The 24,742-nt window shown below is 38.4% G+C and overlaps 2 protein-coding genes across 3 annotated transcripts; both read right to left on the bottom strand.

The window, feature by feature from the left end:
- Nucleotides 1-211: 211 nt before the first annotated feature.
- LOC103848375 (protein FAR-RED ELONGATED HYPOCOTYL 3-like) lies at nucleotides 212-1,312 on the bottom strand. Its single transcript, XM_009125297.1, has one exon. The coding sequence runs from the start codon at nucleotides 1,310-1,312 to the stop codon at nucleotides 212-214; it is 1,101 nt and encodes a 366-aa protein (XP_009123545.1).
- Nucleotides 1,313-18,867: 17,555 nt separating this feature from the next.
- On the bottom strand, nucleotides 18,868-21,928 carry LOC103848369 (trimethylguanosine synthase). 2 transcript variants are annotated; one of them, XM_009125287.3, is made up of 11 exons: nucleotides 21,670-21,928; nucleotides 21,521-21,570; nucleotides 21,381-21,460; nucleotides 20,849-21,295; nucleotides 20,619-20,749; nucleotides 20,280-20,443; nucleotides 19,985-20,201; nucleotides 19,777-19,912; nucleotides 19,597-19,691; nucleotides 19,393-19,516; nucleotides 18,868-19,203 (listed from the first exon to the last, which is right to left on the bottom strand). In XM_009125287.3, exons 1-11 carry the CDS (start codon nucleotides 21,753-21,755, stop codon nucleotides 19,132-19,134), a joined length of 1,602 nt encoding a protein of 533 aa, XP_009123535.1. In that variant the 5' UTR covers nucleotides 21,756-21,928; the 3' UTR covers nucleotides 18,868-19,131. The 2 variants fall into 2 exon arrangements, with proteins under 2 accessions (XP_009123535.1, XP_009123536.1); XM_009125288.3 differs by having other exon boundaries at nucleotides 21,381-21,457.
- Between the last annotated feature and the right edge of the window lie 2,814 nt (nucleotides 21,929-24,742).

The raw sequence follows: 24,742 nt of genomic DNA, 5'->3' as shown, positions 1-24,742 counted from the left end.
ATGTGTTCCTTGAGTCTTTTGTGTTCCTTGCGATCCTTGAGTTCCTTGTGATTCATGTGTTCCTTGAGTCCCTGGAGTCCCTTGAGTCCCTTGTGATCCATTTGTTCCTTCTGTTACTTGTGATCTATGTGTTTCTTGTGTTCCTTGTGATCCTTCTGTTCCCTGCGAGCAGTTGAACCAGCGACCCAAATTCCTATTTGGCACATACTTATTAGGACGGGGCCGACTTTCTCCTGCGGAAGGAAACCTTTTTCCTGAGTTCTTCCTTTTTTCCGTACTCTGGAGGTAAGGGACACTTTTCCTTGACTTCTTTTGGAATGATCCAATCAGACATATGAGAGTCTGGATATATAGTCCTTCGGTACGCCAAAGCCCTCACACTAATCAAGTAATAAGGCGAGATTACATCATACATGTCACTCAACTTTATTGGTCTATCATGCTTTAAACACTTAATGGCAGTGCCTATTGCATGGACACATGGGTATTTATCTATATCAAACTTCCTGCAACTGCACGTTTTATTCTGCAAATCCACCAAATAAGTTTTCCCGTCTTTTCCAATAACATTGTATTCAAGCTTAAAATTATTCAGCAGAGTCACTTGTAGTTTTTCACCTTTCGGTACTCTCTTATGCAATTTGTTCTCCACTAAAGGAACCAATTTTCGAGATGACGGTCCGGCTACTGCATCCGTCCTATGTCTGTTGAACCACTCAGCCATTTTGTCAAAAACTGTATCAAGCATAGGCAGTAAAGACATCTTTCGTGCCTTTTCAAATAGCGCATTCCAAGACTCCGCACAATTAGAAGTGTCTATGTTGCACCTTGCACCGGGGAAATGACACTTCGCCCAATTTTTGACATCGACACTTTTATCAAGATACGTAGCACACCATAGATACCTCTCCCTAAACTCTTGATACTGCTGTTCAAACTCAGCCTCTGAATAAACTTGTGGAACTTTCCTGAATTGTTCTGCAACCTCGTCTCTGTCGTATTTGACATGACCTTTCACATTGTGCGAAAGATGCCAGATACAATACCCATGTTTAGACATCGGATACACTTCAGCAACGGCTTTAATGAGACTTGTATTTCTGTCTGAAACGAACACCAATTCCGTCGAATCCGGTATAACAGTTTTCAGCGTTGTGAAAAACCAATTCCAGCTTGCATTTTTCTCCCCATCAACGACACTAAAAGCTATAGGATAATGGTGACGGTTTGGATCCTGAGCCGTGGCAATAATTAAAACACCACCTTTAACAATTTCCAGAAAAGTTGCATCCACAGTGATGACTTTCCTCATGTATTCAAACCCTTCAATAGAAGCTCCAAACGCAACAAATGGGTATTTGAACCCCTTTTTTTTCATCCAATAACAAACTTGTTTTTGTATTTGGGTTCACCTTCTCTAACATTTACAAATAAGAAGGCAATCTTTTGTATCCTTCCTCGGGACTACCACGCAAATCCGCAACAGCTTTTTGTTTCCCTCTCCAACATGTCGCATACGACACTTCCACACCTAATGTCCTTTGCACAAGACCGACAAGGGTTTTCGCAGTTGGTGTCTCATATAGTCTCAGATAATCCTTATGTACTATAGCTGCAACACATCTTGGTGTAGATTTCCTTTTCGTTCCAGTACTTGATGTTGCGCGAGAGCGTGAATGCATCCTTATGTATGTTCTAATCGAGAACGCTTCAGAATTCTTTATCTTTGTAGCTCTCACAACCCATTTACAACCCTCAGCTGCTCGCCGACATTTCACCAAATATCGACGCTTATCCGAGTTGGCGATACTGATTCCGAAAGAGTTATGCTCTGATGCTCTATCAATAATATCTTTGACAACTTCTTTACTCGGAAATTCTTGAAACAACTCAATACCCAAACCATCTTCCCACTCAGTAACCACTGGAATTTCTTTTGCAGCACGTGGCAGCTCAATATAGTCGCAAATTGGACGAACACCCATAGAGTTATCCACGTCGCCCTCATTATCCACAATGTCCATGTTATCCAAACCAATGCCCCCTTCGTCGCCTTCTCCATTAATAATATTCTTCACCCGTGCAGCACCCGCTAGATATCATTCTGCTTCTTCAATGGGAGTAAATAGAGTGACTGCACCCGGATTAACTTCAACTTCGGGTAATCCACTCGCAAGGTCACTATAGTTCCCACCATATGAATTTTTTTTCTCAAATCTTGATTGTTGCTCCGTTACTGGAACTATTTCCATTTCTTTGATGACCTCTACATGCAAAATACTTCTTCTTCCCTCTTTATCCACTGATATCATATATGATTGCCTCTTAGGTTCTACTACCAGTGGAATGTAACTCAGATTCAGCCTCTCTGTACACGGATCTATGGTCTTCTTCTTGCATATCCTCTCCTTCAAAAACGAATAAGTGATCTCATCCAATGATGATGTCTTAAAGGATATAGCATACAAACGACCATCACTTCGAATCCATTCAAAATCATCTCCAGATTTCTCATAATGTCCATCATAGTCAAAGTGTATGTTTGTAGAAGAATAACCAATTATCTGTTGTACAAAAAAAAATTACACTCTTAAAGTTAATCCTAGTTATACAGTTTTGCTATTGAAGTTATACTAAGTTATATCTTGTTATACATTTTTGTCAGGGAGTAAAGTTTCACCTACTTACACTTTTCTAGCGTACCAGTTTCACAATATTCATTCGGGAAATTCAGCTTTGATCCCCGACTTTTTTTGTTGATTATCCAATTCGACACACCACCCAACTCCCACACTTTTCCATTTGCCCCTAATTGACAACCCAAATATGAAATCTACTGCCTAATAAACCGAACGAGCATTTCATTCCACTTTGATGGGGCTATAAGATACAGACCAAGATAATGCTTTACCTGAAGTTGATTTCACCTGGGTTGGGGATCCATTGCTCAATGATTCAGCATCCAAGCGAGCAGCCGCAATCCCGTTTAGAATCAAAGAATCGCTGATTTTGGTTTTAGGGCAGGAGAGCTCCTCTCGCGAAGCGCCAAACCCGTAGTCGTATTGGAGGAGAGAGAAAAAATAAATCTGAATAATAAATCCACCTGGACAGGAGAGAGAGAGAGAAAGAAAGCGCGCTTGCTTCTGATTGATCATATAGAGAGGGGCACTTTCGACTTTGCCCATCGATATGAAGAGTATCAGAATAGACAAGAGTACACCAGAATTCGTAATAGTATGTCAGAATACTTTTTGTCTCATTAAGAGCATCCGAGATTATAACTACTTCAAAACTCACGACACAGACATGGCCAACTTCTAATATATTGCACAGTTGGTCCTTGAACTTTAGGCAATTTACAGTTTGACCCCAAAACTTCTGTTTGGTGAATATTAACCCTTAAATTTGTTCCAAAACTATAGATTGTGCATTTGCAATATGAACGAATCCAACACCTAATGACACCTAAATGCAACTCCTAAACATTAAAATGACCAAATTCAATAGCTAAAAACATGCAAAACACTATAAATCAGATTTCTTGCCAACTTCTACACCAAGGTTGAAAGCACTTGTCCACAGGTTCTTAGTGTTTGGCCGTCGCTCATGTTTCTTTGATGAGGAGAGAGTGAGTGTTTCTCTTGTTGTGATAGGAGAGATGCCAAGATACGACTTTTATAGCTCCTCCACCCAGGGTAACCCTAAAAACATTTATAAGACCCAAAACTCTTCCACACGAGCGAAAAAGAAAAAAAACTAGGTTAGTAATCCAATTAGCCCAATGCAGCCAAATTGTGATTTATTGCCTTACACATAAAGGAGAAAGAACTTCAACAAAACGAACCAAATATATTTTATCAGTACTCGGGGAGAGAATTTTATGTGAGACAAAAACATGCTCAGAGAAAGACAATTCCTAATGAAATCTTTCGAATATTTACATACTTGTGCTGTGTTGGCCAGAAGAGAGTGTAACACCCATGTAACATATCAAGAGATAGAGATCCATTTGAGACGATTTGAAGGTTAAAAAAGATCAATCCATTGACTCGCCGCAATGGCTGTTGAAACAGCTTTCATCACTTTGATTAAAATGCACTAGTCTTCACATTATCATACACACGAAGATATTACTTCTAACTGTGATAAAGTGAGTAGATTTATTGAGCAGCTCCCAGTCCAGACAGTGATCTTCCTTAGGCTTAAGTGACTTAATATCCAAGACCAAGGAGAGTGTCCATCCCACTAGGTGACTTCCCAGCAAGTTCTTTTGTTTATTTCACTCATTTCTCCTCTCTTTTTTTTCTGGGAAACTGACCTTCTGCTCATAACTCTGTTTCTACTTCACAAATCCAGACATTGATCAGACTCAGATGTAAACGCTGTAGCGTCCAGATCCGAGCTGAGTGTCTTTCATTTTTGAACAGTTGTAGACATTAGGCTTAGATATAAATGTTGTTGCACCCATATCCAAGCTGAGTATCAACTCTGTCTCACAGTTTAAACTCTCAAAATAATCTATACTTTCTAGTGCATGATGAGTAGCCCTCTTTACACATGATTTGCCCACATGAGGTTTTATAGAAAAAGTCTTTGCTCATACGAATATTTCTCCTCAATATGTACACATGTGTCACCTCTCATGGCCAGAGCCGATCAGGCTTCACAGATTCTAATTGCCTTTTTAAAGTTCAAGAATGTATTCAGGCCAAGAGTCTTGGTGAATATATCAGCTAATTATCTTAATGTTGGAACATATTCTATGACCACTATCTTCGCCTCAACCAAGTCCCTAACCAAATTATATCTAATGGCAATATATTTTGTTTTCGAATATATTACTGAATTTTTCAATATATTTATTGCACTCTGGTTATCACAATGGACCAAAAGAGGATTAGAGTCCATACAATAATCGGCTAGCATGTGTTTCATCCACAACATTTGTGTGCAACAACTTCCAAGAGCGATGTACTCGACGTCTGCCATTGATAACAACACACAGTTTTGCTTCTTGCTATGCCAAGATACCATGTTGTTCCCAAGGAAGAAACATCCCCTGATGTGCTTCTCCTGTCATCTAAGCTTCCTGCCCAATCTACATCACAAAAACCAGCCAGACTTGTGTTAGTATCTTTGGTGTAGAAAAATCCTAGATTTACCGTTCCTTTAACATATTTGATGATTCGCTTGAGGGCATTCATATGTGACACACGAGGACTGGCTTGACACCGAGCACATACACCAACACTGTAACATATATCTGGTAGACTAGCAGTCAAGTACAGTAAGCTTCCTATCATTGCACGATAGAGCTTCTGATCTACTTTCACACCATTTTCATCCTTGAACAATTAACACATAGTGCTCATAGGAGTCTTTGATTCCTTGGACAGGTACATGTCAAACCTTGTCACCAGATTTTTTGCATATGTGCTTTGCGAAACAAAAATATCTTCATCCATTTGTTTGATCTGAAGATCCAAAAAGTAGGTTAGTTCCCCAACCATACTCATCTCAAATTCGCGAGTCATGGTTTGAACAAAATATTTTACCCATTTCTCCTTGATTCCTTCAAAGAATATGTCATCAACATAGATTTGCATCACAAGAATTTCCTTCTCTTTCTGAAGGATGAACAAGGTTCGGTCCACACTTCTATGCTTAAACCTAGACTCAAGTAGAAAGTGTGTCAGACACTCATATCAAGCTCTAGGGGCTTGTTTCAACCATACAAGGTTCTCTTCAGCTTGTAAACGTGATTTGGATACTTTGGGTCTTCAAAACCTTTTGGTTGAGAAATGTACACCTCTTCATGGAGTAAACCATTCAGAAAAGCACTTTTGACATCCATCTGTTACAGTCTGATGTTAAGTTTGCAAGCAATTCCAAAAAGAAGGCGTATGGATTCAAAGCGTGCCACTAGTGCAAAAGTTTCATCAAAGTCAACTCCTTCTATCTGATAGTAACCCTTGTGCAACCAATCTGGATTTGTTCCTCACAACATTTCCATCTTCATCTATTTTATTCTTGAAGATCCACTTAGTACCAATTACATTTACTTCAGGTGGACTTGGCACTAACTCCCATACATCATGTCTGGCAAACTGATCAAGCTCTTCGTGACATGAATATGTCCAGAATTCATCCTCCAATGCTTCAAACACATCTTTAGGCTCAGTGAATGAAATGAAGCATGCGAGCTTGACCATCTCTTTGAAATTGATTGGTAGCTTTCTTGTGACTCTGTCAGCATCCAAATCGCCTATCACATCCTCTGTCGAATGATTGTTAGGAACTTGTAATTTTTATGGTTCAACACTACTTGTCTGAGGTTCATCATCTGTGTTGAGCACTTTCTCATTCTGATCATGAGTCAAGTTCTCATCTTGATTAACCTCTTGCAGACTACAACTTCTTTCATCAAAGACAACATTAACTGCATCAGAAACCATCTTGGTAGTTTTTTTGTAGACTCTAAAAGTCATGCTATAAGTAGAGTATCCCATGAATATTCCTTCGTCACTCCTCGAGTCAAACTTGTACAGGTTTTCTCTGTCGTTGAGTATGTAACAGATGAAACCGAAAATGTGCAGATGGCTTAGGTTCGGTGTCTTCCCTCTCCAGATTTCATAGGGAGTAGTTTTTGTCAGGTTTAACATAGATTATGTTGATTATATTGCAGGTTGTACTGATAGCTTCTGTCCAAAATCTGGTAGGAACTTGATTGTAATGCATCATTGCTCTAGCCATTTCTTACAGGGTTTGATTCTTCCTCTCAGCAATACCATTTTGTTGAGGAGATCTAGGAGCTGAGAACTGGCGCATGATTCCTTGTTCCTGGCAGAACCTTTCAAAAGCATCATTTTTAAATTCTCCTTCATGATCGCTTCGAATCTGTGCAATTCTGCCTTTTTCATTGGAAAATTGCAGTGCTAACATCTTGAAGCTTTGCAGCGTTTCTTATTTTTTCCTCAGAAACCTGACCCATGTGAAGCGATAGAAATCATCCACTAACACAAAGATGTATCTTCTATCAGCAATGTTCTCAGTCTGAATCGTACTTATAAGATCCATGTGTATCAATTCTAACACACATTTGCATGTAATTTCCTTGACTTGTTTATGTATTGCTTTGACAACATGCTTTGCAGACTGTCCCTGTGGATTCTTGTAATTTAGGCAGTTTCTTACTACATTGGCTTTAATAATTCTCTGAAAATCATTCACATTCATATGCCCCATGTGCTTATGCCACAGATCCAGTTGAGATTCTGAGGCAGACATACACACATTTGATGGTTTCCACATGTAACAATTGTTCCCAAATCGAACACCTTCAAGCACAACATTTCTCTTGGTGTCTATCGCTTGGCATTCAGTCTTGGTGAAGATAACTTTAAACCCTTCGTCACTTAGCTGACTGATACTTATAAGGTTAGCTTTTAAACCTTCAACATAGTAGACATTTACCAATGATGGCTGTTCTAGAATGTCTATGTTTCCAACCCCCCCCCCCTCGGATTTTACCTTTTCCACCATCTCCAAAACTCACATTACCTCCACTTCTCTTACTGTAAGATGTTAAGACTTGTTGAACACCCACTTTGAAAATACCAGGAAACTTGTTTGGACACTTCAGATGACATGTAGGCTACCAAACTATTTGCATAGTTAGTAGAGTTGTCCTCCGGTTCTATCTTTGACAGATTACACACCATTTGAAGTACGTCATCAATGCATGTTTCAGCTTTCTCTTTATGCATGTTTATTTATATACCTTCCATTTGAGCTATGTTGCAAATGACATCAAACTCATCATCAAACTCATCTTCCATTTGTCTTGAATACAAAATCGACTTAGGAATCCAAACATTGCCATATGATCTTGGTTCAGGATTCACCACACCGTTTTTCCAAGCATTTTTAATATTGTTGATCGGATCATAGCAATATCTAGCAATATGGCCTTGGTGTCCACACGAGTTGCAACTTCTTTTAAATGTCAAGAAGTTTTTCACTGGAGACATTCTCTTTACTATCTGAATGTTTGAACTGCTTTATGGTTGCTCTTTCACACGAACTTCAGCTGATTTTGATTTTGGACGAACAAAGATTGTAGTCCCGGATGTTGTTGAAGTGGACACCTGAGTCTTCCTCATCTACTCACCACAATAACCAAGTCCCGTGCTCACATTAGGTGGTTGTCTTATGATAGACCATGGATTTTACCAACTTTAAGTCATGGTTTATAAGTGTTTCAATATATATTTACTATTATATAGAGTCTGTCTAGAGTATTTACAGGTTCATGGACAATTTAGAGGAAAATGGTGATTTTGGTGTCTTTTGGAACCTTTTTGAGTGTAGAGCTGCACAGACAAATCAGATATTTAGCTATGGATGGAGAACTTCCCACCGTTAAATTGAGTCTATCTTTTGACACAAGATATAACTTTGAGTTAGCTTTCCAATGCCAACTGTTTGAGGTTAATCAGCATGCTATAGCATAAGCTATGCTCGTTTTACTGAAGAGTGGTCAGTCTGCCTTGCGAGAGGAAGTTGTCGAGGAGATGAAGGACTGTCGATCGACGGTGCACCCTTGCCATCGATCGACGGTGATGCCAGAACGTGGGCCAAGCATTATTTCAAGACCGAATGAATCCCAGAAGCCACACAAAGTTACCAAAATACCCATGGACGACCAGAAATCCTATTTATGTTATTTATAAGCCATTGTTGACGGCTACGCTATCTAAGCTTTCTTTAATTCATAGTTCTAGGCTAGGAGAGAAATGATAAACTCCTTCAGAGTCCTCCTCGAATTCCTTTGGTTTTTATATTTTATTCTATTGCAATTTCATCTATTCATCTATGATTCGTGCGACAAACTTCATGATTGAATAGATCTACATGTTAGGTTTAGGGTTCAAATAGGTTATGAGGGATTAGCCTCAACTATAGATTTCTAAGTTGTGATATTCATCTTTAGGATTGTCATTAATGCCTATTTCTAGATTAGCTACCTAGAACTTGCCCTAGGAGTTGTAGACATAAGCGTAGCTTGCATCTCACCCTGAATCCATCCTAACTGAGCTAAGATTGCTAGAGTAAGGCGAGAGTTGATCTAGGAATCTTAGTGAGGACATTCAACCTGTGCATTAACGCTTGACCAAAAGCGTCGATCGATATCCTAATCGAATAATCGGTTGACGTTTCAACAAGTGTATCGATCGATATTCCTATATAATCATCGATCGACACTGGTCAATAGACAAACCTAGAAAGCAAGAGCCTAATGGTTTGTTTATAAGTGTTGAGCTCTATAATATCATGCATACAACAGGTTAGGCATCTGTAGCATTATAATCCAGATTTCCTGAATAAAAACCCTAGATCTAGCAACCATCCTTCCATCAAACCTCAATCAATCAGCCGAGCAACTGCCTTGCTCAACTACTTGCTATATTTACTGCTTTATAAACTATTAGCCTAGCTTTATCATATAACTATTAGATCTAGTGTGTGCCCTAGCTCTCTGTGCATTCGATACATAAGTACTACAACTCAACCTCTTATTTGAGAGAGTATAAAACACTCTTTAGGGTAATTTGAGTGATATCATCCCATGTTAAGGATTTTATCGAGCTCTTTCGTTCCAGTATTCAGCATTCTTATCCTCTTGCCATTGTCACTCAAAGTGACTTCCAGACTGATGTTCTTCTCTTCTTCCTAATTCAATAAATCAGCCAGTCTAGTCACCTTTAACTCAAGTTCATTGATCCTCTTTTGTTCTGCAGTGTCCTCGATCAGTATAGCTTTACTAGTTGAACATGTTTTAGTAGGGATTGCAGCAGGTTTCTCCATCTCAAGTATATTAATCTGGCCTTCTAACAATGCTTTGTCTTTTAGCAGCTTTAGATTATCGTTGCTTGAAGACACCCAGTTGTCATACAGCTTTTGATACTTAACTGTTGGATCAATTTCTCCGTCATCATCTGATACAGAGTCCACAGCTGACTTACTATCTTCTTGCTCACTCACCAGTGCAACTAGGTTCATCAAATGTTCATCACCTTCTTCATCCTCAGATTCAGTATCACGGAAACTTAGAGAGGATTTTTCTCCTCTTTTGAGCAAATTTGGACAGTCAGCTTTGGTGTGACTAAATCCTTTACACTCCCCGCACTTGAGTTCTTTCCACTTGGTAAGAGGACATTTTGATTTGTGATACCACTAAAATTACCCTAAGGAGAGATTTATACTCTCTCAAATAAGAGGTCGAGTTGTAGTATTTAGGCATCGAATTCATAGGGAGCTAGGAAACCTAAGAAATCCAATATGATTTGTTAAGCTAGATGGTTTCAGAGATTTTAAATGTAAATTACAGTTTTATATTAAACAAGTATTTGTTCAATAGGTTGATTGATGTTTTGGTGCTCAAAAAGGAAATAGTTAGACTTAGGGTTTTTATTCAGGAAACTTGGGATTATAATCCTATAGATGCCTAATGAGTTGCATGCATGATAATGTAAAGCTCAACTACTTAGTCAACAAGTCCATCAGCGTTCGCAATGTTTGGACTTGTCTATTAACTAGATCTAATTATCTCAACTATCGTATGTCGACCAATAGAAAGTGTTGATCAATTATCCTATAGGGATATCTATCGATACACCTTTCGCTCCGTCGATCGATTATTCAACAATGATATCGATCGACGCGCTTCTAGTTAAGCTTTATGTGCGGATTGAATGAATCCTTACTAAGCTCACTAGATCAGCTCTTGCCTTACTCATAGCAAAAAAACTTAGTTCAGTTAAAATATTTTCAGGATGAGAATGAAGTTCTCACTTTTATCTATCAATCCTAGGGCAGGTTCTAGGTAGCTAAATCAAGAGACATGCATTAATGAACAATCCTAATGACAATTACCACAACTCAGCAATCTATAGTTGGGGCTAATCCTTCCTAACCTATTAAAACCTTAAAATCTAACAATGGAACTATTCAAACATGGCTAAGCAATTCATAACAACAATTAGGTAAGAAAACTTCATTAGAATAGTAAATAGATATCAATGGAGTTTCAATCACAAATTATAACTTTGGATCTTCTCTCCAATCTATCAAAATCCTAGAAACCTTGCTGTGAAAATAATAAAACTAGAAAAGCATACTTTACCTCTAACATGGTGGCAAAGCTTATAATTAGGTTAAAACTCGTCAGGGACAATCTTGTAAATTGGTGAAGACCAAACGGGCTTTCTGCGCGCTTCGTTGTCGATCGATGTCATGATATGAACATCGATCGATTATTTCTCTCCAATATCGACTGATGGCCGAGCTCGATGGTCATCTCGGGTGCTTGCTCCAAATATCTCTAAAATGCTCCAAAATCATCATTTATCTCCAAATCACTCCATCTTATAAATATAGTAAATAGACTCTATAATATAATAATTATTAGTAAAAACACCTATAAACCATGGATGAAAATGAGTCAAATTCATGGTCTATCAACTCCCTCAGACTTACATTTTTGCTTGTCCTCAAGCAAAACAAACAGGCAGTCTCTCTGGAAGAGGTTTTAAAATAGCAGGGACTCACATGATTTAAAACTTAAAATCATAACCTCTACAATATTGCAATCCACATCTAAAAAGTCCTAATCACAAAAGCACATTATACCATATCCTAGCTTAGCAACCAAATTCATCTAGCCAACAACTTAGCAAATCTTGTCTGACATTCCCCTCAACCAACATCATTTCTTAGCATAAATAAAAGTGTAGGCTTTACCTTGGGGGTATCGATCACATGATGCAAGGACTTTCAAATAAGTATCTGGACCTTCAGGTAAACATTAGTTTATATCCTCTCTCTCTACTAACTTTCTCTCCAAGTCAAAGTCTGCTTATATTAGCAAGATCATTGACCAAGATTGGACATGCTTCCATGAATCAAGCCTTAATGGTGGTTGCCACTAACTCCTGTTCACTTCTTTTTGACCTATATCCTATGATTATTTGTGAAGTAAGCCTTAATGGTTGTAGCCACCAAGTCATGTTCTAATCCTTTACCTATAGAATTCTTATGAAGCAAGCCTTAATGGTTGTAACCACCAAGTTATGTTCGAATTCCTTCCTAATAAATCTATAATAGATATATATAATAGTAAATAAAAATATTTTTTGATCTATCTATAATTTCGAAAATAGAGAGAGAAATGGTGATTAGCCTATCTATACAAGGCTTTACCTTCCAGACTTGTTTGAAGAATTCGATCCCATGCATGCCAAGCCCCAAGACAAGCAGTTGTGTCAAGTTTAGTGTTGGAGATCAGCTTTGGTTCCTTCAAACAATCTCAGCAAGTGTGAATAGTTGACAAGTTGATCCACTTTAATATCTTTAGTACTATCTGCAATCAGTAAATCTAGAATGATGCTAAAGAGTGGTTAGATAACAAGCGAAATCTATAAGTTCATTATCCCCTTCTTGACTCAATAAAACTTTTTGAAAAAACTTTTTAATAAAATTCATAAATAAATTACTATCAGTAAACCTCCCCCAGACTTAAACTACACTGTCCCCAGTGTAAATTCAGTTGGAGTTATAGTGATAACTAAATCATAAGGACTCAATGTAACAAGTAAGAAAGATATACCAGACCGGAATGGATGTCGACCGATGTAGGGATGTTGATATCGGTCGCGGCAGGTTAGGCAAAGTCGATCGATGTTGACAGCTTCTCGTCGGTCGATACTCACGGCAATAGTCTATTTGGATCTTTTTTTTTTCTTTTTATGACCTGCAATAATTAAAAACCAATTTAAATAGTATATCAATAAAAACTAAATAAATATTACCTAATAGTAGGTTGCCTCCCACTCAATGCTTTGTTATAGTCACTTAGCTTGACTTTGGAGGTGATTGGGCTAGTAATGTTGAAAGCTGGAACTTGTTGGAAGACAAGTATCCATATCTTCTTTGCGCTTGTTGAACCATGTACCAGTGAAGTCTCTCATAGCTTCATCCCCTCTACGCCATTTTTCTTTCATTGTTGCATTTGTGTTTTCCATCCTCTGTAATCTTTCTTCAAGACTCTCCAGGTTGAACTGATGACTCCTAAGTGTGGCATAAGTGTCAGCTGAGATCTCCTCTCCATGGTAATGTGTCAGACATGTCTGATATCATCTTTGGTACTAGCTGGCCTTGGTTTGTAGCGTCGTCGACCGATGTTCGATGATGAAAGTCGGTTGATTTGTTGTGTCTGTCGATCGATGATGATGCTTCTGGTCGACGGGAAATGTAACTTTGAATCTCCACCAATTCCCCTTGCATAGCTTCAATCTTAGAAGTCAAAGCACTGATGCTAAGATCCATTGGGAAATAGATGTCATCACATCTCCCATCAAGCCTCTCTTCTGTAGTTTCCAGAGCTCTATAGATCTCTTCTACCAACTGATCTATCTCTTTCCTGGTGTGAAAGTTTTGTTGAGACTTCATCTTATGTGGGCGTGGTGGATCATTGTCGACCGATGTTGGCATCTGATTGTCGATCGATGTTCGTTGACGAATGTTGATCGATGTATGTTGATCTCTGTCGATCGATGACGATCGAGCAACTTCAGTAGCATTCTGAATTCTGGCTATGTCTTGCTTCATCTCCTCCACGAAAGTAGTTAGCCAACTGATACTATCATTCAATGGATAGTAGACACCATCAAAATTTATCTGGAAAGCGTCTTTGTTATTCTCTTGTTCTCCACAGACTCCATAGAACATCTCATTGATCTCGTCCTTGTGTAGATCTCTGGTACCAGCTTTGTATGTGTGAATAGGTTAGCATGTTCAGGAAGACATATGTAGTTTGGCTCATCTCTTGAAGCTCTTTCTAGAACTCTTCTGATATCCATGTTGTGAAGACGAATGGTGTTTCCATCTAGATCTCTGGCGTATCCATGTTCATCTTTGTAGACGCCATATTGATCCTTTTCTTCCCAGTAGAATCTCCTGGTACCGTGGGAATCAAAAGCTCTTCTGCAGAATTCTGGCTGTCTGTCGATCGATGTTGGGATGGCAATGTCGATTGATGGTCGAGTAGGATTTCGAGACCTTATTTTGAAGCTTTTTTCTATGTCACCAGCTGTGCCATAAAACTCCTTTGTATCCTTCTGTTGGTATTTTGGACTGTTGCGTTGATGAATGAACAAATTTTCTGCTCCATTGGCTGTCTGAAGGATGTCTACAATATCTTTTCGAGATACATTAAGTATATGTCCGTCTATTGCTCTTGCGTGTCCATCTGGGTCCTTGAAAATACCAAATTTGTCTGGAGTAAGATACTCATTATTAAATTTATCTCTTTCGCTTACAGTGGTTATTGGTTTAGAGCGGATGTCGATCGATGTTGAAGGATTTATGTCGATCGATGGAAGGTATGCTATGTCGATCGGATGCGTGTATCGTGTTCTTCCCCAAGCAGTTTATGATTGATGTTGAGCTATTTTATCTCGTCTTTGTATGTTGACAAGTTTCTCATAAGTGAAACCTTCATGTAGTTCCTCTGCTCTTGGCTCATAAATTGATGTTTCTACTGTATAGCTTTCATGATGGTGATCATCTGCCCGTCAATCGAGTAGTCTCCCTCTCTTACTCGGTTAACTTCCGTGTCGATCGATGAGTAGTTGGCGATGTTGGTTGATGCGCGTTTTCGGTTTCTCTGAGGAGGTTGAGTATCGATCGATGGTGAGCCAGGTATGTCGATCGATGGTGCATTCCTTTTCCAAGAAGAATGATGTAGAAGTGTATCCTCCTCATCAAAGATAGCTTTGTACTCGGTAGCTCGTTCATCCTCATAGTCTTCATCATACTATTCTGTATGCATGTGTTGTCTGGTGTATGCGGCAATAGTGGGATTGTAATAGTCGTTCTCCCGATCATATGGACGACTATCGACCGATTCTTCATGTGGTATGTCGGTCGACTTCTGATGGATACTATTGATCGATGTTGCTGTGTGAGTATCGATCGATGCTGAGTATTCCGTCTCGTACTCGGCTCCACAATGGCAAGCTGCAATGATTCCTGGATCATTGATTCTTTTGGAGGACATCTGTGGCTTCTTGACTGGAATGAGGTCATAGTGGGCATTAGGATCTATCAGTATTAGACACAACTGGTTGGTTTGCAAGTTGCACATTGCTCTCACTGTTGACAAGAAGGGTCTCCCAAGTAGTAGAGAGGAGTTCCAGTTTAGCTTGATGTCCAAGACAAGGAAATCAACTAGAACAATCCTGCATTACCAATCTGCACCTCTAGGTCTCTTACAATTCCTCATGAGTTCCTCTAGGAACAATCCACAAAAGTGAACAGTTCCTGCGAAGGCTCCACCTGCAGACCCAGATGGTCTGCCATAACCCTAGGTAGGATGATGACTGATGCTTCTGTGTCGCACAAGGTATGTGGAAATTCAATACCCTTCACCGTGCATGGTATTACAAATTGTCTAAGATCACTCTTCTTCTTCAATGTAATCCTCATCCTCATCTTTTCTCTAGCTTCACAGAACATTCTCTTGATGTCTTCTTCTTTCTCTCTAGTTTCTCTGAAGAACATCCATAATCTGTGAGTATAATAAGCATCCTCGAATAGCTTATCTATAGGAATCCTAAAGACCCTCTTTCGGAAATTTTCTTTTTCCTTTTCATTAGCCCCCATCTTCATATGTTTCGCCACTTTTTCCTTTCTCTCCTTAGGGTTCTTCCAGTAGGAACTCTATCCTCTTCCATAGGATCTTCTCCATCATCTGAAGGTGTCATGATGTTGAAGTTTCCATTGCTGGAAACATCAACAGCCATCTGGTACTGCACTATGATGCCTCTGTAGAAAGTATTGAGTAGTTGTACTTCATTGAATCCATGGTGTGGACAGTCTCTCTAATAAGACTTGAATCTGATCCAAGAGCCTCTGAATGATTATGCAGGCCCCTGAGAGAAAGTAGCGATCTTGCTCCTCAAGTCTTCAGCGCATGCTTCATCAAAGAAATTGCATAAGAATGCATTCTTGATGTCGCTCCAGGATGTGAGAGATCCTGGTGGTAGCTGCTTAAGCCAATGCGAAGCTTCTCCGTCAAGAGAGAACTTGAAGAGCTTGCATAGGAGATAATCCTCTGGGACTCCTTTGACTTTAATAGCATATATCAGATCCTCGAACCTCTCCAAATGGTCCATAGGATGCTCGTGAGACAATCCATGGTAGGGTATCTGGCCCACGAGTGTGTAGTACTGCGCCTTTAACTCAAAATCCCTCTGAATAGTGGGAGGACGAATGGCTGATCTGTTGGTTTAGAAATGATATGGACGGTTGTAGTCAGCCAACGTCTTTGGTCGCGCAGCCTCATCTACAGGTAAAGTAGCACATGTAGCATTAGCATCAGACTCAGGGATTGCAGCCCCCTGAGCATCTATCCTCTGTCCTGCTGCATTACGCAGATGACCCTCCTGGTCATGCATGTCACCATTATCATCTTGTACCAGTATCAAAGTCGCAAACATGTCTCGCGGTTCAGTATCGATCGATGTCTGTGATGGAGTATCGATCGGTCCGAGGAACGGAGTGGTCTCTCCGAATGTTGAGCAAGTGCAAAAGAAGACTCTTAGGTCGTTGATTCAAATTGTCCACGGAGCTGCATCCTTACTCACCTGGTCCATGTACATTGTTCTTTCCAGGCTACTCTCCCCATACATAGGAAGAGGGGGAAGTCCCCAGCGAGCAGGTCAAGGTACTCTATGTTGCTGCTTGAGATGGAGGATGTCGGTCGATGGAAGATGAGTGTCTTTGGTCGACGGTGGTGAGCGAGTATCGGTCGACGGGACTAGTGTCTGGGTCGACGGTGGTTGAACAAAATCGAGCGACGAACGGGTGTTGTTGTCAGTCGATGAGGAGCGCGCTTCTTTGCGGATTGAACGCTCCAAATTTGCAGTATCTGGTGAGAATAGTAGTTGGGTTTCCATGTTGCTTCTAGTACTGCTGGTGCATGTACCTGAAAATCCAAGAAAATAAATTTTGTGTCAGAAACTTAACAAAAATTAGATCGATCAGGCGATCAAATCTCCCCGGCAACGGTGCCAAATTTGATACCACTCAAATTACCCTAAGGAGTGATTTATACTCTCTCAAATAAGAGGTAGAGTTGTAGTACTTAGGAATCGAATTCACAGGGAGCTAGGGATCGTAAGAAATCTAATATGATTTGTTAAACTAGATGGTTTCAGAGATTTTATATGTAAATTGTTGTTTTATATTGAACAAGTATTTGTTAAATAGGTTGATTGAAGTTTTGGTGCTTAAAAAGAAAATAGTTAAGACTTAGGGTTTTTATTCAGGAAACTTGAGATTATAATCTTATAAATGCCTAACTAGATGCATGCATAGTGGTAAAATTGAATAGTGATACTAAAAAAAATGTAAAAGTAAAATTTCCCCATGTATTAATTAGCAAAAAAAGTCTGATAATAAGCAACATTTCTGAAAGAAAATCATGAGAAAGATGAAGCTAGAATGGTTGACATAAGAGATGCCAAAAATATAAAACACGAGTTTCAGTTTCTGATTATCTTTAATCTTATTCCAACCATTTCTCGACGACCATTAAGATTCACTCACAATAAACATATGTCACAGTAACATCTAAGCACATCTTAGTGAACTCACCAACTCAGCACTGAGATATCCATGGATATACAAAGTACAGTATAATCTTCTTCTCCCTAATCGTCGTCCACCCCCACAAAGTCTCTGGGTCTGTAAACACGTTCGAGACAACTTACACTCAATGGTATCGTTAAACTTTGAGAGCATAGCTTATTGCTTTAATAACTTCTGTTTATTGGAAGATAGTGTGACCGTACCCTGAATTTTGGTCTGGTTGATAGTTTGGTTGTTTATTTGTTCCAGCAGTGTTATATAAGCCGCTCCTTTCAGAAACCTGCTAAAACAAACATCGTATGCAATAACTCTCAGATGCGTAACATTCGTGTAGTGTCAGCTAATTGAGCACAAACTTGACTATATGTAAATTTTATGACCATGACATGGAAATGTGACTGGGTTTTTACCTTCTTCACCAAAAGAAAATACCACAATGTGCAACAAAAGAAAATACCACAATGTGTAAGGTCATCAAATTGATGACAGTCACAAGAAACAAAGGAATAGAAGCTAGATGAATTTCAAAATATTTTAGATGGGACTTACTTCTCTCTCGGGCTTGGGAAGACAATATTTGAATAAGCATCATTTGTCTACGTTCACCAGCTTCCCTAGACATATTTTCCAATCAGAGAATAGGTTAGCTCAGCGTAGACTTTCTTTTCAGCTAATAAACAACAAACGATACACACCTTTACTCTCTCTTGATCTGGATTCTCCTGATTGCCATGCTTCCCCTGCAATTAAGTTTGGTTCACAATAATGTACAAAGTGTATTTTTCTCAATTGAAAAAAAAAACAGGCATAAGTGAAGATTATTCGAAATTACAGTGCCATGTTGAACCATTAGCTCTTGATTTCTCCCCTGCTTGATAGCTTATAGTTCAGTATCTGCTTGCAGAGAAGGAAGTTAAACAGCCAGACACATAAACACAAATTTGCAAAAATTTCAAGAAGGTTTAAGCGCGGATCATCCCAATTCCCAAGTGGATTTGAGAATTCGCCATGACTGAAAGCTTATGTTTCGAGAGTGAAAGGTCTCGAAGGAGATGTAAGTGTTGAAAATCTACGTGATATCAAACAAATCCAATTACATCACTGTGAGATAACGAAGGTCGACTCGAGATACAATAACGCAAACAAGCCGAGTTATGGACAGTAACAATAAATGTTTCTGCACAAGTTCATTCACGAGTTTACACTTTGAAGAAATGTGTGACAAGAGGCTGAGTAATCTTAATAACACAAAGTTTACAAAAAAAAAAAAAAACACACATTTTATATATACAAACGCATAAAACTATGATTCCAAATCCATTGTCATTTTTACTTGAATTCCACAAGCTGACACAAATGCAGATACATGTGGCATTCGTTCATTGATGGGTGAGAAGAATCTCTGTCTTATTCTTAGTTTTAACAACCATCTTGTCTGAAGTAGTATGCTGTTATTGCCTTCAGCTTCCCATTTAAGTAGTTCTTTTCTACCTGAAAACATTGGAGCTTCCCTGTTAGACATATGTTATTAAGAGCTGAAATATTCTGCCCATATATATACCAAATAACATATATTATTCTTCAATGTAACAAGAATCATGGTCAGAATCAATATTGGAATGCCTTTCTTAAAAAAAACAAAAAAATATGCTGAAAAAGCTAAAAGAAAAAAAGACTTGCCTCAAGTGACCATGGAGGAGATGTTGATAAGGCTAGTTCTGCCAATTGGTTAATATCAACATTTCTAGGAAGAAACATTATAACAGTCGATGCGATGTTCATGGCCGCAGTAAATAGAGCGTCTCTGCATCATTGAAGGTACAGTGAGGAAATATTACTTATCATGGAAAGAGATTAAGATCTCAAAAACAACATAGTATATACCCATCACGAGGTCTCAACATTGTCTTCATGTCATACGTACTCGCTTTAAGATAATCAGGACCTCCCCATGGAGGCGATAGGAACACAGTGCCTGCCTGCACAATGTAACTAGTTATGAGCCAAGTCAAAGAAAAACCTTTTAAAACCAAAAGAAAAATGAGACGAGTTGAAGAAACAAACCTTCAAGTTATGAGCCAAGTCAAAGAAGTCTCCCTTCACAAAGTCGATTTTATCAGCAACGCCATATACGGCAGCATTATGCTTCGCTAAATCAAGTTTCTTTGGATCCAAATCAATTGCAATCACATAATGACTCCTAAAATGGCACAACACATCAGAGAGAAATCTTTGTGAAAAAAAAAAAAAAAAAGAGTGTATATCATGTTACCTTGAAGCGAACTGAATAGCATTTCCACCAACTCCTGTAAAACAGTCAATGACTACACCTCCGCTACACCGAGAGGCATGATGGTTAGCTATAGCTTCAGGAGTGACAGAAAACCATCCTTCCTCGTCCATTTTGATGCCTTCATCAAATCTGGAGAAGAGGAGATATCGTTGGCACCAGTACTTGCCAAGGACATCAGAATATTCATCAGGAACACCTGCTCATAGAAGATTCTAAGATTTTCACAACCGACACAGATGGAGCTATAAAGATTCAGAGCTGTATGAATACAGACCTGTGTTCGAACAAGAGAATATCTTCTTGGCTCGAGTTCTTCTTGTCTTCTTTTTAGCCTTCTTAATTGATTTTACAACAGATGTACCGTTTCCCTCTTCTTCCAGAGTAGTAATATCCAGAAGTTGATTCCCAATGGAAGTTTCTTGGTATGTATCAATCAAACTGGAAACAAGTCAAATGTCAGAAGGATGCTGTTAAAGAGACACAAAAACACTCTCTTAAACTAAAGTTGTACCAAACATTTCTTCTTGTAGTCATGCTTCTGTAAGAGTGAGACATACCAATTGGTGATCAATGTCTAAGACTAAATAAACCACATTATGTTGAATTGTAATACCTGCTAACTTCCTCTAGGGATTTTGTTTCACATTGACTTTGACAAACCCCACCAAGATCATCAGATTGCTCGGCGGGAACATCAACCACCGGTGACTCTCCGAGCAAGTCATCAGGCTGCTTCTCTGTTGCCTTTTATCCAAAAAAAAAAAAATAAGAAAACAGTAAATAAACAAAATCTCCTGAAATTTCACAAGAAGGATAAAACAGGTAGGCCTCCATCTCATTCACCTCTATAGGCAATTCATTCAAGTTATGGGTTTCATGGCTATAAGCAAGATGCTCCATCTCAAGAGGTGGCTGCCATGTAGACTCTTGTGTTATAACGTTGTAAAAATAATTGCGTCCATAGAAAGAATCCCAGTAAACTTTCCATTCACTAGAGCCATGCTCATCACCGAGTTCGTAGCTCTGAGAATCTGTTGCATCTGATGTCAACAAAGAATCTCTATCTCCATCTCCCAAGCAAGCAACTTCATCATATTGTTCTACTGCACTTATTTGAACACAGTCGTTTTCCACACAGGGTGCACCAACCTCTTCATCTCCACCAATAGCATGATGTGGAGAGCAATCAGATACAAACAAACTCAGAGGGGATGCAACATCAACATTAACCTCGTCTGATCGATCCTTGATTCTTTTCTTTTGGTGGATAGACTTGGTTCTGTTCTTCCACTGAATGACATTGTTGAAATCTTCAGCATCTAAAACGAACTTTAAAAAAAAGCAAGAACTTTTGATAAATAGAGACAAAAGCTACCTCCTTATTTGTCTGAAAAGCAACAGGAAGACCCAGAGCCTTCATCTCTTGTATCAATCCCATATCTTCAAACCTGTCTTCTTTACCCGAAAAAAACATCAATCACTTAGACTAAAAGTGAGGTTAGAGTGAAGACTTACTGTGCTCATGGAAGAGAGGAACCAAACGAGTATCTGTCGACCCATCTTCCCTGAGTATTCAAACAGACGAGCGAGCAAGAATCAGAAGATAGAGAAAAAGATCGAACTTCTCTAGTAACAGTGATTATTAAGTGTGAAGAGATATATACCATAGATGGATTTGGGTAAGCTTGAAGAGAGAGCCCAGAGCTTTGATTGATGCACCTTCTTTTTCTTCGCTTCCGACCATGCCCATTCTTTCAGGAACCCTCTTGTCCGAGGCTGGGTGAGGTCGAAGGGAGAGAATTAATGCAATCAAACCGCCGCTTTAGCTAGTCTAAGAGCCTCTATCGAGGGGAATTGGTGTAATTGCTTCTACCCAAGCGGCACCGTTTAGAATTGTGTTTTTCATTATATATTATTCATCCTTTTATTATTTCCCAACTGAATATATATAGTAGTTTTATTAATAGTAAGCATCTTTTTGCACGGATTGTATACCATATTTGTGTTTTGCGCATATAGTTTAAATATAAAAGATATGGTACATTGATAAATTTATGATTTATATATGATCACAATCTATATATATATATATATATAAAAAAGTTTCATTCACTCTTAGGCCATCTACATCATATTCCATGTCATTAATTCAGAGTTTATAGTGACGACACCTGTCATGGTCAATCAAAAGTCATTGTTTTATTATTTTTTGAATTTAATGGGTTTTATGTGTTTAATACGGTCCAAATACATCTTCTCTAAAAACGGTATACAAAACTGAGGGAAAGTGGCAATCGAGCAACAATTCCCGCTCAGTCAACAATTTGAACTGATCAGTGAAGATTTTGGTTATGAGAAGATGGATTGTGTGTACAAGGAACTGGTTGATTACAAGGGAGAAGATACAAGAGATGAACAAAAAATTTACTTGAAAGAGCCAGTTGAAAATCCGCAGATCATGCTTAGTATTGAGTTCGATATTCTTTCTTGGTGGAAGGTTCACAAGATGAAGTACCATATTCTTGCAGAAATGGCTGTAGATCTCCTCGACATACAAGTTTCGTCAATGGTATCAGAAAGTGTTTTTAGCATAAGTGGTATGATCTTGGAACCATCTCGGAATTGTTTAACTCATTATATAATAGAAGTGCTCATATGTACTATGCAGTGGATACATGCTGACATCAAGCTAAGTCAACAAGTCACAACAAATGAACAATTGTTTGCTGATGTTGAATTGTTAGATCAGCTCGAAAAAGGTTTGCACCCCTCAAAATATACATAAAATTCTTATAAATTTAAAAAATATATCGACGGAAGAAATATTTTATTTATCAACTTACTTTTATTGCAAGAAAGCAAATAGAACTAAATTTCTTTAACTCTAATATGTTGTACTCTTACTATTTATGATAAATAAAATAACTTTTTGATTTTGATTTTTTTATTTCTTATCTGCATACTATCACAAAAGGTTTTATTTTAATATGTAAGTTATAAAATTGAATACAATACAATTTGAGGTAAAATGGTTGTATTATTTAAAATATTATAATTTAGCTTAGAAGCTTCAAATTTGACCAAGACTTTTTTTAAATATGTTAAATTCTTTTTTTTTACCCTTCTGGAATCTTCGTTTTTCCTATTTAATTTATCGAATTTTCTTTTTTTAAGACTACTAAAATTTCGTTTTTCGAGATCACGAGACAACTCTATAAAAGTCTGGTAATCACTCTTGTCTTTGGCTACAATTTTCTTTTCTACTTCTCTCTGCCGCGTAATTTCTTTCCCGATCGATTCAATTTAGAAACTCTAGAAGTTTATTTCGTTCCTTCTTCTTTTTTTTGGAGGCGAACAATTAGGGATTTTTATGGTTTAGAATTCGATGGTTTAATATATGTGAACTAATTTAATTTTAAAAGTTAGAATTAGTTTGGTTTAATATATATGAACTAAAACCAATCAAGTTTTTTTTCTAAAACAATGTTTTATGTTCGGTATTACCTTCGTTATTTCGTATTTTTTAATCGAACATCCAAAAAATATTAAGAACCGAAGAAAACATTATAGTTTTACACCATTGAGTTAAATTACCTAATTGGTAAACCAAATTAGTCATGACTTATGAAAAACAAAAAAGACTCACTCAGTTTGTGAAACTCTTTTTGTTTGCCAAAGGATTTATCATGAGTAATATTTCTATAAAACGTTAAATTACAAGAGGTCCATATGCAATGATACACAAATGTCCTACTTATTTTTTCAGATTACTTTTTTTCAACCATAATTTTTAAGAACTTGGCAAATCAGTTTATATTGTGTTCCTCCTCCGTGTGTTCTACACCACCAGGGTCCCTAAGAGTTGCAATCGAATTCTTCATCTTGCGAGTTCTGGCCCAACCATGGAAGACTTTTGTGTTCTTGTCTCCCAGACTTAGCCAGTTGTTCTTACTCTTAAGCTTCCAAAACGTTGCTTTGTCATGATATAGAGTGGCTAGATGAACCTGTAACTCCATTATCCTCTGAATGGTAGGACTATGCTTCGCTTCTTCTAGATCAAGCTCCCCTTTGAGCTTCAATATTTGTACTTTCGAATTACCAGCATTGCTTCGCTTCTATTTCGACAAGTCTTTGTGGCAAGACACTATCCTGTCCGAGACTCTTTGGTTAGAAGATGACACGCCCATCGTCCAATGGTTCTTGATGATCGTATCTACCTCCTCATTTGAAGACCATCTTTTATCAAACACGAACCTTCCAATGCGTTTATGGTTGTGCACTCTCATATTAGAAAAGATTGGCCGGTGATCAGAGCCAAACCTTCTAGGTAATGAGTATTTGAACCTGGGAACAATCGGAACCATTCATTGAATCTAAACCTTCTCCTTAATACCACTCATGCGCACCTCTCTAACTCCCGCCCATGAGAAATGATTGCCAGAGCTCGGGAATTCCCTGATTCTGCACTCTCTTACGAAGGATCTGAATTGGTAACAAGAACTTTCCGCTCGGAGCGTCCCACCAAGTTTTTCAGTGTTATTCATGATCTCATTAAAGTCGCCAAAGAGGTCCCAACCTTCACTTCTGTTCAGATTAATCTTCTTAAGTTCTGACCCAACTTCCTCTCTCTTCTGTCTAACAGGATCGCCATAAATGAAAGTCATATAGTAACACTTCTTGCCAGACTTGATCTTCGTATCAATGAATCTATTTGACAACCGCAGCACCTCCACCTCA

The sequence above is a fragment of the Brassica rapa genome, chromosome A10 (assembly GCF_000309985.2).
Source record: "Brassica rapa cultivar Chiifu-401-42 chromosome A10, CAAS_Brap_v3.01, whole genome shotgun sequence".
In the NCBI taxonomy this organism is placed as follows: domain Eukaryota; kingdom Viridiplantae; phylum Streptophyta; class Magnoliopsida; order Brassicales; family Brassicaceae; genus Brassica; species Brassica rapa.
This window is presented reverse-complemented; position numbering and strand designations above follow the sequence as displayed.